Source organism: Schistocerca serialis, chromosome 2 (assembly GCF_023864345.2).
Source record: "Schistocerca serialis cubense isolate TAMUIC-IGC-003099 chromosome 2, iqSchSeri2.2, whole genome shotgun sequence".
NCBI lineage: Eukaryota > Metazoa > Arthropoda > Insecta > Orthoptera > Acrididae > Schistocerca > Schistocerca serialis.
Window position 1 is genome coordinate 734391700 of NC_064639.1, and position 12805 is coordinate 734404504.

The following is a 12805-nucleotide window of genomic DNA, read 5'->3' on the forward strand; positions in this document are numbered from 1 at the left end:
AATAGAGGTCGATTTTTTTATTTTTTTATTAATTTTTTTTTTTTTATTCCTTTTGTCTATGTGGTTCAGTTTTTCCATGAATGTCGCATGCTTCCTTGAAGAGTTTTTGTCTATTCAGAGTAAGTGCATGAAGTACAGTTTTTCACAGGGAGTAGTACCCCTTTCCCCTTTCTTCGTTTGGAGCGTTAACTGTTCTCCGGCCCGGCGGAACAGCATCCCTCTGTTTAGGAACCAACCTATCCATGTTTATATAACGACAATAATTTGATTTTTCAGGGAAGTATCTGTGACATGTGCCTTGCCTTGGACAATGCGCAGGTGTTATCGCATTCGACACATAAGCGTATCACATCTGCTACCTTCTGCACAACTTTCTTGCGTTCTTGTTCAAGAACTTATTGATTCATTTCGAAGTAGAATGCCTTGTACTTTTATTTTGTCACATTCGTCGAAGGGATGAGTGGCTGGGAAAGTATTATTGCCAGTATTAATAGATGTTCTTCATTCCAACCACTAAGTTTCCAAAATTTGGTTCGTTTGTATCAGTACAGCGTTATTTTTCACTGTTATGGTTAAGACATCTGCGTATTCGTTGACTTTAAAGTTGATGTTCGTAATCTTTTTAGCTTCATTATGGCCATGCAGTGTATTATTAATGGCTTTAAGGATATTACAAATAAAACTATAGAAAATGGACAGCCTTGTCTAACACATCACACATCACTCACACTGGAGTTCCTTCTGTTAGGTAATCGACACTTAGATTATTTCTCCATTTACCTGTTAGTTTCCTTGTGTTATTGATCCCGAGAAACTGAAGTAATAAATCCCTTCTCTCAATAATTCGTGACCCACTGTCAAACGCACTGTCCTTTAAAACATTTCTGAAGAGACCAAAGCCTTATTGTTGATTTCCGTTGGCGATTGCACCGAAATCTCGAAGTATCCCTAATCCATTTAAGATTTATTTGCCTGCAACGCAACAGTACCTTTCTGGTCTCTTACGGTAATTTCATGCAGTACTCTATGTATTCTCACAGCGACAATTTTTTCTGTTATTATTATTATTTCTGTTTTATTATTCTCTTGTAATCTGTGCAAAGTAGCATGATTGGACAATAATCCTATATTGTGCTCGCTGATGGATGTTTCGGCAAAAGTACTATTAATCCTGGTCTGTAGCCGTGTATAGCTTCCTGTTTACGATCTTACGTTTCGTGGTTTCGGAAAACTCATCACCTTTATGCTAAGATTCGTGGGTGACCCGGTCAATGCCTGAACTTCCATTCCTTGGCAAGTTTTGACTATGGATTCCAGTGAATCTTCTGTCACAGATTCTGTGAACGAATTACTGATTTCGTTCATTAATTTCTGTTTACAACTGTTTAAGAATGCATTTATCTTCGTATCTTATACTTGGCAGTGACTGCAGAGCGCCTTGTAATAGATTATTAACGGGAAGTCTGGCGTGTTGCCTGTCGTTGCATGGTTGCTGATTGTTATGCTCCGACAATTACTCTCTTCATTATTTTTTATTCTCTCTCTAAATTGTAGAGACGTCACTTTTTGAAAATCTTACAATACGTAGTTTGTCTACCTTCTTCCCCCATTAACTGAGATTTCTATAAAATCGTTTCTTTCTTTTGTAGTTCAAGAATCCAGTTCTAAAGTTCTCTTCAACACGTTCGTCCTCGAGGACGGTAGTATTTACTTTCCAGTAGCTCTTGCCGTACGGGATTTGTCTTCAGAATCCTTCGACTACAATTATAGCTACGTTGTGATCCGTTATACCGCGCAGTGTTATTTCATAGTCGTCTACGTCCATATTTTTTTAAACATAAATCTGTCCAATCGGGATGCTCATGTAGGCGTTATGATTCATCAGCATGTTAAGCTGTTGGACTACGTCTTGCCGGCCGCGGTGGCCGAGCGTTTCTAGGCGCTTCAGTCCGGAACCACGCGGCTGCTACGGTCGCAGGTTCGAATCCTGCCTCGGGCATGGGTGTGTGTGATGTCCTTAGGTTAGTTAGGTTTAAGTAGTTCTAAGTTCTAGGGGACTCACGACCTCAGATGTTAAGTCCCATAGTGCTCAGAACCATTTGAACCACTTTTGAACACATTTAAAGCCACACCCAAGTAACAGTCCATTGTGGTAGTTCCTCAAACAATGGGCGAGATTTTTCTGAAAGAAATTTTATCTAGTCCTTTTCTTGTTCAATCCGGCTGCGGCATACACGTTTACGAGAGTGACTTCATTTATCACTCCTTTCGTCACGTGGACGCCTAGTTCAAATACAAGTTGACTTATTTCCAGACCTCTCTTTGTTAGGATTACACAACCGCGTCCGTTTTCTCCTGCATTCTAAGGGAAATGTCTTGACCTACTACTTCCAGCAGCAACGCTACGTGGACGTAATTAGTTTTTAATACTGTATCTAAAACCTCCAATTTAGACGACGTGATAACACCCGGTATACTGAGTGTTAGTATCATGGAAACTCTTATCGACGTTCATATAAGAAGTGGGTTAGGGTCTAAATTTCCAGTTCCACTGGTAGTTTGTATCAAGAACACTCTAGGGCTTCTTTCTGTTAGTTATTTTCCTACGTCGTTTGCATTATTATGTGTCAGACCATTATTAATTAAACATTCGGTGCGGCCGATGAATCATCCGCCCAGGATACAATTTTTAGATTCCCAGCTGGTTTTTGCAGATCTCCACTTCTCGAGTGGAACTTCGAACGGTAAATTAAACTTTAAGAGATCGCAGTCCAAGACTTTGCTGACAGATCAATCATTGTGTTCGAATTTTATGGTACCGAGACAGGAACTGAGGTTCGCTGTTGATGTTTCGTTTCTCAGCTTCTTCGCTGTTTGCCTTGCCTGTTTCCAACAAGGTACTCTTGTTGTCCTGTGCTTGCACAACTAAGATTTTGAAGACTGTAGCTTGGTAGAAGAGGTTTTGCTACTGTGCAAGTTTTCCTCTGGTTTTCCCAGCATGGTGCCTTCGTCAATTCGAAATCTGTCATCGCATTTGTTTGCTACATTTTTGGAATAGTTATTTTCATCGCTTCGCATCTGTTTTTTGCCATCACAAACGCTGGCTTCCATCTCTACATCCTCTTCTACTTCTATAGGAGCATTCTGATGTTTCTCAACCTGTGTGTTACTAGCCACGCTGATAACATCCTCATCGATTGATTTACTTTTATTGACTATTTTATCGCTCAGCATTCCGTTCCCCTGCTCTTCGGTAATAGTGTCACTAACGCTAACTGCAATCTCCACGTGATCTTCCACTTCCATGGCGCATTACGATGTTCCCCGTCATGTGTGTTATTAGAGACGCTGACTGCATGCTCGTCGATTGATATACGTTAATTATCAGCTTTCCCACTCGCCATGCCACTCCCTTTCTCTTCGGTGATAGTTAGCAGAACAGTTGCATATGTCATTATCCCTGTCTGAATTTTTTTCAATAGGCAGTTGTACGGGATGTCTAAGGACAATTTTCTCTCAAGCGTTCAGCTGAATTGGGGCTTCGTTTTCACACACAACATACGTACTATGACCGCACATAGGCACTTAAGATGGTATGTGCTCCTGTAATTCTACTTCAGCTATATGACTACCACTGAACTCGCCACGTCAAAAGTTTTCAGACCACACTTCTTTTCTGATAACGTAAACTATCCCATACAGACTAAAAAATCCGTGTTCTTTTCGAGTGGAACTTCGAACGGTAAATTAGACTCTAAAAGATCGCAATCCAAGACTGTGCTGACAGATCAATCATTGTGTTTGAATTTTATGATACCGTCAGTGTTCTTGAGCATTTTTCACAAACGTCGTTATCTATACTTTTAGTGTACACACAGTTTACAGCGCTCTTAATCTGAATGCGTATCATTCCCTCGTCAATCATCTTCAAATCGTTAATCAGCCATTTCGGAACAGCGGGAGCGTTGTCTTTTCGATATTCCTTTCAAAACTAAGCTTCAAGTATAGGTATGAATATTAAAGCTCACAACAGTGTGAGAATGAATACGGCAAATGTCTGAGAATTACCGTGTACTAAAGATATCAATATTGTTGTGACAGACCTCAAGCATTCGGAACAAAACGCTGCAGAATTCTGTAGGAAACGAGAAATATATGCCATCCAAGCTTATTAGTAATAGTATAACCCTTTTTACTCAAACAAAGCCATAACTACACACATCACTGCCACTAACACCATTCGAAATAAAATTTATAGTATGCTGGCCTTGTGCTATGAGCAAAGACAAAAGTCATACTGCAAGTATCGATTGTCTAGCTACCGAAAAGTGATTTCTCTTAAAGGTAGTTTCCACACTTATTATTCGTGCAATAGAACTTAAGTAACAAGGATGTGGGCTGTGCTGTATATCCCTTCACTTAAGATGATATCTGCATAACAGATTACTGTAACATTGAGTTACTACTGATCTCTCTGATAGGCTACAAGTCAGTTAACATTTGCTTTGGACCTCATAATCAGTGGAAGAATGGCTGACATGTCAGATAGCCATGTGTGGTTGAGAACCGTAAAAAACATTTGCTTCGGTTTAAATGCTGAGGGATGATAAGATTTTGAAGTAAAAGAGGTGTTATTTCACTGAATCAACCTTGACAACAGCTTAAACCTTAAAATGCAGTGACGTTATTAGTCTCTATCAGCAAATAATTTTGATACAACGCATGTTGCATATCGATCAATGTTAGCCTTTAACAGCGCGGTGCTCGTTTGTGATGCACCAAAAAGTTATTTATATTCGGTGTCGCCTATTAGCAGCCGGTACTGATTTCCGCCGCCTCCGGCCTTGAAAATACTGTCTTCAGCAGTGTGTATCTTCATTCTTCAGATCTCTGTCTCTCGTCAGGTTCCTGGGACAATAGTCGACGTGCTGCAGTGAGCGGCACTCAGAAGAAAGCTTCCGTCATTGGGCTTCATCCTGCTCACAGCTACCAGCTGCGGGTACTTGCAGAAAATTCTGTTGGTATGTCTAACGCAAGTGACGTCGTGTCTGTTACGACAACAGAAGAAGTACCCGGTGGGCCACCTCGTGATATACAAATCAAAGTGAGAAATTCGGAGGCCCTGCTTATCACTTGGAAGGTATGCTCATATTTTCACACAGAAATTCTGTAGCTGTTAACTTTGTCATAAAAATCATGAGGTTGACTTTGGCTGAGCCATCCACATTAGATAGCATTTCACGATCAGCGTAAACCAAAAAGAAAAATAACAAAACTATTACTCACATCGTCGCTATTTGCCTCACCAACGCAATGAAAGCGCAGTTCGTCACTATTTGTTCTGTCATCACTATTAACTTGTTTACCTACTCTAGAACAATTAAGGTGCTAATACAAATACTACACATATTCTCGTTTCTGCGACTGAACAATCGTGTTCATTAGGATGGTTTATTTACGATCATATAAAAAAACAAAAATAACCACGTGGACATGATATTTTTCGTATCAGAAATCTCTGTTAACAAACTCAAAGTAGTATGTGCATAAATTTTCATGCCTGTGAACACAAAATTACTGAGAAAGAAGGAATCGCTCTTTTACTATTATTATTATTATTATTATTATTATTACAAGCAACTGCAAAAGACCCGGCACGCATTGCTGGGCTGAGATAGGTACAATGTTCTTTTAGTGAAGCGGCGACGCAACAGGTGGAATCATTTAGTGCTCTGTTGTGAAACCATCAAACTACAAGACATGTCTGAAAAGCCTTTAAATTGCTACACGTACTTACAAACACTAATACAAGCTACAGGTCTTCATATTTCTATATGGAACAGCGCCATGATGGGCTGAGTGACGAGGTGCTGAAAATACTGGATATTGCTTATTGGTTTCCTGTGCACAGTGAGACCTAATATGTCATCTTTCTTCCTGCATACTCAGTTGTAGAGGAATGGGAATCTCCTGTCGTTCTACATCTATATTTCCATGCTCCGCAAGTCACCGTACTGCACATAGTGGAAAGTACCTTGTTCCGCTATTAGTCATTCCTTTTCCTGTTCCACTCACAAATGTCTGCATACAAGCCCAAATTGTCTTGCCTTTGCGGTCCTCTAGTGAGATATACGTTGTAGCAGTAAAATCGTTCTGCAGACAGCTGCAGATGCCAGCTCCATAAACTTCCTCAACAATATTTTGCGAAAACAACATCATCTTTCCTACATGCATTCCCGTTTGAATTCACGGATCATTTCCTAGCGCTCGTAAATTGATCGCACCTGCCGGTAACAAATCTAGGAGCATGGCTCTGAACTGCTGCGAAGTCTTCTTTTAATCTTACCCGATGGGGATCCCAAACACTCGACAAGTACTCAAGAATGGATAGCACACGTGTTCTATATGCAGTCTCCTTTACAGATGAGTTACACGATCCTAGATGTCGCTCTGTTGTAAGTGATCGCGAGGGAAAAAATGCTGTTCAAGTATCGTTAACATGACGGAAAGTGAAGTCGACGAAATTTTGGGAAATTTAAAATTTGTGGACGTCTCTGGGACACATCGTGCGAGGATTATAGTAATAGAGATACTGCACAAGAAATGAGGCACGTACTTCGTAGCAGGAAGAGTTGAAAACAATCCAGCCAAACGTCATACCGTCTGCTACGAGCTGACAAATGGTGCCCAAGTGAAGGACTGAAACTTTTTTTGTTCTTCCAACCTTTGGTGAATGTATTTCTTGTTCTTGTATATCTGTAGCTGCATTTATCAAATAATATGTGCCATAAACAACTGATATCTTTTTATTGCTAACTTGGATGGTTCCTAAACTTATAGGGGAGATATTTTGTTCTACCTATATAAATAAATCAAGCTTACATGAAAATAATGCCTTTTACTTGTATTGTATTTCCTCAGGCTCCTGTAAATAACGTTGTAAGTCCCATGAATCATTTTAAATAGTAACTGTAGAAATACACGTGTACTGAACTAGGGGCCCTCAAAAGTTCTGCCAGTAGTCAGAAACCTTAGCATACCTGACAACCTCTTCTCATTGCTTACAACGTCCTTCACCATAGTATTCCTTTTGGTCGAACGTGAACTGACGAGGTTCAGCAGCTCAGAAAAGCATTTCTCGTTCCGTTTTAAATAATTACTGAAATCGCTGGATACTAGCTCCTTTAATAATAAAGTGTGGATGAATTTCTTCATTTGAACAACCTGCTTCTCTACCCATAGCTTTCTCCCATCTTTTCTTAGCCTTGTCACTTCTGAAACAGCCAAGCCAAATCCTAGTTTTCGCATCTTTCTTATAACACACGTCATCTCGACGAATACAAAATCAAAGAACGCAACATAAATCACACGCAGCCAAAGACAGGAACAGAGATGCGCTGTGACAGGTGGGAGCTTCGACGGGCACTGTGCAAGCTGCCACCAAGTTGGTCGATTGCTCGGTCGACCGATAAATCGGTGCGTTTGTACTTTTTTTTTTAGACTGCGCGCAATTTTGGTACTGCGTTGTCAGAAAGACAGAAAGACTAAGATTCGGCTTCAAACAAGTGTGTGAGAGAGGTAATTGTATCAATGTGTTCAAAAGTTTCCGATCAACAGACAACTCTATTGCATAACTCATTCTGAAGTTCTCATTTTTCTACCCCTTTGAACATAAATTACTCCTAAGATAGATAATGAACGCTTCAAAATGATAGATCATTACGGAGATTCAGGAATTAATAAATAATTACGATTAGTTTGAGATCGTGACGGGCTCCCGCATCGTGAATCCGGACACGCAACAGACTAAAATGCCACCCCAATATGTCAATCTAGCGCCTGATTGCAAACCACCGATACGGAAAGAGAGCTGGCAAAGGCAGTTCTGTCGACTGGCGTACAAAATATCATAATGTATTGGACACTGCAAAGAATTTTTTTGGGATTCCGAAGAAACCGACAGCATATAATGATACTGTTTTACGCTTTTTCAAAAGATGTCTGAAACTCTTCCCTAAGTGTTGAATCTGGCTGCTGTGAACATGGAGAGGTGCTAACGTGCTTCAGAATAATTGCTTCAATTTGCTATCACTAACCTGTTTAAGATAGCTACGCCCAATGCTTCTGGATTAAAACTTATACTCAGTTACAATTATTGTGTTTTAACTTTTACTCATTTCTAGGAGCATTTGTTTTTGATTCATGAAAATGTAACTGGATATGATAACACAAAAATGAAAGACATTTGGACGCCTGTTTTTAAGGTACACTGCGTAACAGAATTAAAGGATCACTTCTTCGAAACCCTGTAACCACCTCCATTGCGACGCAGAATTTTGAAATTTTGCTCAAAGGTGCCTTCAACTTTCTTCTGTAATGGTGCAAATGCGTGGAGCTCTGCGACGTCACCCTCGAGCACGACGACGCTTCAGACAGCTGTGTGTCGACACATGCGAAAAAAAGGCCGCAGGTGAGAAGCTCATGTGAGGTGTAAGTTTGGTTAATGATATCACGTTGGCACCATATTTCACCACAATTCTATCCAACTCCACCGTCGACATGTCATTCGATGATAAGGTCGTCACAAACCCTCTTAACCACATTTGACGCATGTTTTTTGACTTCTGTATGCTGGAGCTCAGAACTGCACACCCAGCGTTGAAATCATGCGGCTGTCTTACAGGTGGCCGATGAAACCATTTCACAAGCTCCACCCTTCAGAATCGACACGAAAGGGCCTCAAGAGGTGACATAAATAGCGTCAATGAAGTCACTCCTGTCCTTGGGGGTGTAGATTCTCTCACATTTCGCTATTGAAAGCGATAGTTTCGCAATGCGATGAGCAACAGGACGACGTTGCTGAAAACCTTTGACTCTGTTGACCCCCTCCCCTTGGAGGTTTCAACCTTTCTGCTACGACACTGTGGATTTGCGTCCTCATTAAGCGTAATCGCACACCTTGGGACGCAGCGCGACTGCAACTTTTGTCCTCGTGTACAGGATGATACTCTTAGGGGCCGTTAAAAGCCATTTGAGGCAATTTCAACGCGATTGAAAGCAGCAAAGGGTGTTTATGCTTTTCGGCCCTCCTATTTCGTGTCCTCCAGTAGCGTGATCACGGGGGAGGGACCGTGGCGGGGGGGGGGGGGGGCATTGACACATGCGCTGTAAGACACCCCCTCGCCCCCCCCCCCTCCCCCCCGCGCCCCCTTTGTTCGGCGAAACCATATGTGGCACCCACCCAACTGCACTGAGGATGTTAAAAATGAACCTGTACAGAGAGAACCGGTGAACTTGTCCTAGGCGCCTACAGGTAGGCAACTGGAATCATAGGCATGTCAAGGGGTTACGTATCTGCTGCAGGCACGTAGGTTGTCTCCGTATAAGTTCATTTTTAAAATTTTCAATAATGGTGGAGGTTCTGCCGAACAAGGGCGTTTTAGAAGGTCTCTTTTTCCTGTTTCATTAGCGTTTGTGTCAACATGCCACAGGAGGACGCGAAACAGGAGAGCCGTAAAAATATAAACACCCTCTACTGCTTCCGATCAGGTTCAGCTTTCCTCAAATGGTTTTTAACGGTCCCTAGTGTTTCTATACTATTCTCGACAGCAAAATTGCTGTCGCGCTCCACTCCAAAAGCGAACGATTACGTGCAGTGGGTACGCAGCAGCACAATGTCGTTACAGAATGGTTGAAACGTCCGGGGTCAAAGGTTTTCATGAACATCAACGTATTTCCCATCGTACTACGAACTGCCGTTTTCGATCGCGAGATGTGAAGGAATTAATGCCCCAAGGAAAGTGGTAGTGTGACTCCCTTTATAGCACCTCGCGAGGCCTTTCCGTGTCGATTCTGAGCAGCGGTGTACCTAAAATGTTTTCCTCGGCCAGTCGTAATAAAACAGTTTGATTTCAATTCTGGGCGTCGCAGTTCTGACCTCCATAACAGAGCCATCAAAAGAAACAGTAAAATCTGGGTAAGACGGTTTGTGGCGATCTTCCCACTGTGTGAAAGGTCCACGGTGCGTTGGGTAGCACAGTGGTGAAATTTGGCGACAACGTGGCATTATTAACCCACCTTTCACATCACATCATTGTAGGAGCTCTCGCCTTTTTATCACAAGTGTCTACATTTTCTGCCTGAAGCGCAGAGCTCCAGGCCTTTGTATCATTACAGAGGAAAGTTGCAGACACCTTTGAGCAAAATTTCAAACTTAAGAGTCGCAACGGGAGACGATTACGGGTTTTCGACAAAGTGAGCCTTCAATTCCGTTGCGCAGTGTACATGTTCTGTTAAACGTACATAATAACTATGGTCTAAATTAAATGTACAGAAAATGTTGCAAAATTAAGTGTCTTCACGTGAATTCAAACTTATTATTTCAGCCGCCAGAAATTCATCTACAACATGGTGAAATCACGGGGTACCATGTCGGTTATCGAGTGAGAAATTCAACAGACCCTTTCCATTTTAAGACCTACGAAGTAATTCCAGGTACAGATCTGCAAATAACCTTGTCAAATTTGCGCAAGTTCACCGAATACAATATCGTCGTGCAAGCTTATAACAGGGCTGGTGCGGGACCTCGGAGTGAGGAATACATTGCTTCAACTGACGAGGACGGTAAGTAGACAAAAGTATTTGTTAATTTAATGATAAGTTTTATTACTATCTGTAATTGTAATTAATGACACCTACGCAGTTGTTTTAATAGTACCGTACATTGTGTGGCTACAAGTAGTGGTTGTAACAAATCTCTAACCACAAAATCAAAAAGTTATTATTAAATCTTGCGTGAGAGCAACTGTTCGTAAGTCCTTAGGACATCTAAATAGTGGAGCGACATCACTAAAAATTTTTTCTTATTTGATTCCCATCTCGAGAGCGCAAGTCGTGCTGCTGTAGAAGTTATTTCTTTTCAGATAAATGTCTCAGCAGGCTGGGAGTGCCGCTCAGAGAATCCCAATTGGAAATTTTTGGGAGCAGACTGTCATTTCCGGCATTCACCTAGTGACCGACGGAAACTGCCCGAAAAACTTTGTCGGACTGGGGAACTGGAAATGCTCTAATTTATTTCAGAGACAATGTTATCCATTATCCTGGAAAAAAATTAAAATTTTGTGTATATGCATGCGTATGTGGTTGGTTGTGTGTGCGTGTGTTGTGTGTGTGTGTGTGTGTGTGTGTGTGTGTGTGTGTGTGTGTGGTGAATGTTGCGTTTGTGTGAATATCTGATGACTCTCCTACTGATGTCTCGATTGACAGATTATTGAAACACGCCAGCGAGTTCTCGTCTGAAAATAATACCATCGGCTTTTGTTAAAGGGACTACTGAAACTTGCTCTGCCACTTCCCACCTTTGCAAAGCCGTTAGGCACATTGACTGCTCCTTACAACGTGGATATTCAAACAAACGCCTGTTATTCTCCCACAGCTCCTAAAGAAAAACATTTTTGTTAAAACCACGCTCACTTTCGAAACGTCTTTTCAGAAGATCCGCTTGCACAGGATAATGAACTACACTTACTTTAATATTGCTAAGGAAAGAGCATAGTAACACAGCTATTAGTTTAATGAATTTTGTTGTGTGATGGGTTTGTCAAGCTGTAAACTACAGTGGGGAACAACTATTCACTGTTCACGTTTTCTTCAATCGCTTGATAACTAATGTAGAACAACAGGTACAGGTCATTTACTTTTTTAAAATATTTTCATTCCCTTCGTCTAAAGATAGAACGTGCTGTTCGAGTAATGACGTATTAAAGAGTCGAGGGCCTTTCCGCCTAATACTAAGTGAAATGGTAGTGGGATAGAGGGACTCAAAATCGGCAACATTTTGCAGGGGAATTCCAGTTCCAGCATTCACCTTACATCCGAGGGCTACCTCCCGAAATCCTTGGTCAGAACCGTGAAGATGGTAATTATTTCTAATTTGATTCTGGAAAGATATGTCACAGAAAAAATGTTGGTGCTTGTCAATTCGTTTATGTGTAGGCTTGTCAGATGCCCTAATTTTTACGATCGCGTGCAGCCTACATGCAAGCCCCCTTCGTCCCGCTTTTATCAGACTTTATAGTGATTGAGTAGAGAACGCATAACTAAGGCGCGTTCCAAGCTAATGACGAATGCGCGAGACATTAGTGTAAGAAGGAATAAGGAGATCTACTGTGGGTATAAAGGTATACCACCCAATGCTGTTTCTTACATCTGTGGCCGAACGAGCCTAACGCATAATGCCACAGCAACGCTACGCGCAGAGCGAGCAAGGCAAGGTAGAATGTGCCCGTTAGCAATTGCCAACCCGTTCCCGTCCCAACACGCTCGCACATGGCTTCCAACAATGTTGAGACATGCGCTACTGATACCCTTATTAGTTCAGGCATGTTGAAGATTGATCAAGCAAAAAACTAACTGTAATTAATTATTAATAAACGATTTGCAACACCCAACTGATTCTGTTTATATGTAAAATAGGTAGTCCAGCTTTTAGGGCAAAAATTCCAGCTAAACACACATAACGCGGAGTCCATTTTGCTATATTTCAACACTGCTACGCTATCGATGTGTATACTACTTATGAAAAGAACGAATGCAGGTTTCCTCTATGAAGGTCTGGAGGATTTGGATTTTGCAGACGATACAGTTTTATTAGCTTAAAGGCTGACTGATATGCAAGCTAAATTAAACTTACTGAAAGAAGAAGCAGAGAGTGCTGACCTCAAGACAAATACAGGCAAAACAAAGGAAATGAGAGTAAATTCAGGGAACATGAAGGTGCCACTGTTCACAGGGAGCAGCGGGTGGA

At 41.4% G+C, this 12805-nt stretch overlaps 1 protein-coding gene across 1 annotated transcript in view; it reads left to right on the forward strand.

The window, feature by feature from the left end:
- LOC126456373 (Down syndrome cell adhesion molecule-like protein Dscam2) overlaps positions 1–12805 on the forward strand; it is a 289440-nt gene that overhangs the window by 156543 nt on the left and 120092 nt on the right. Inside the window, exons 14-15 of the mRNA XM_050092127.1 lie at positions 4905–5140; positions 10386–10623. Coding sequence (XP_049948084.1) covers positions 4905–5140; positions 10386–10623 — 474 coding nt within the window. The remainder of the gene's footprint in view (positions 1–4904; positions 5141–10385; positions 10624–12805) is intronic.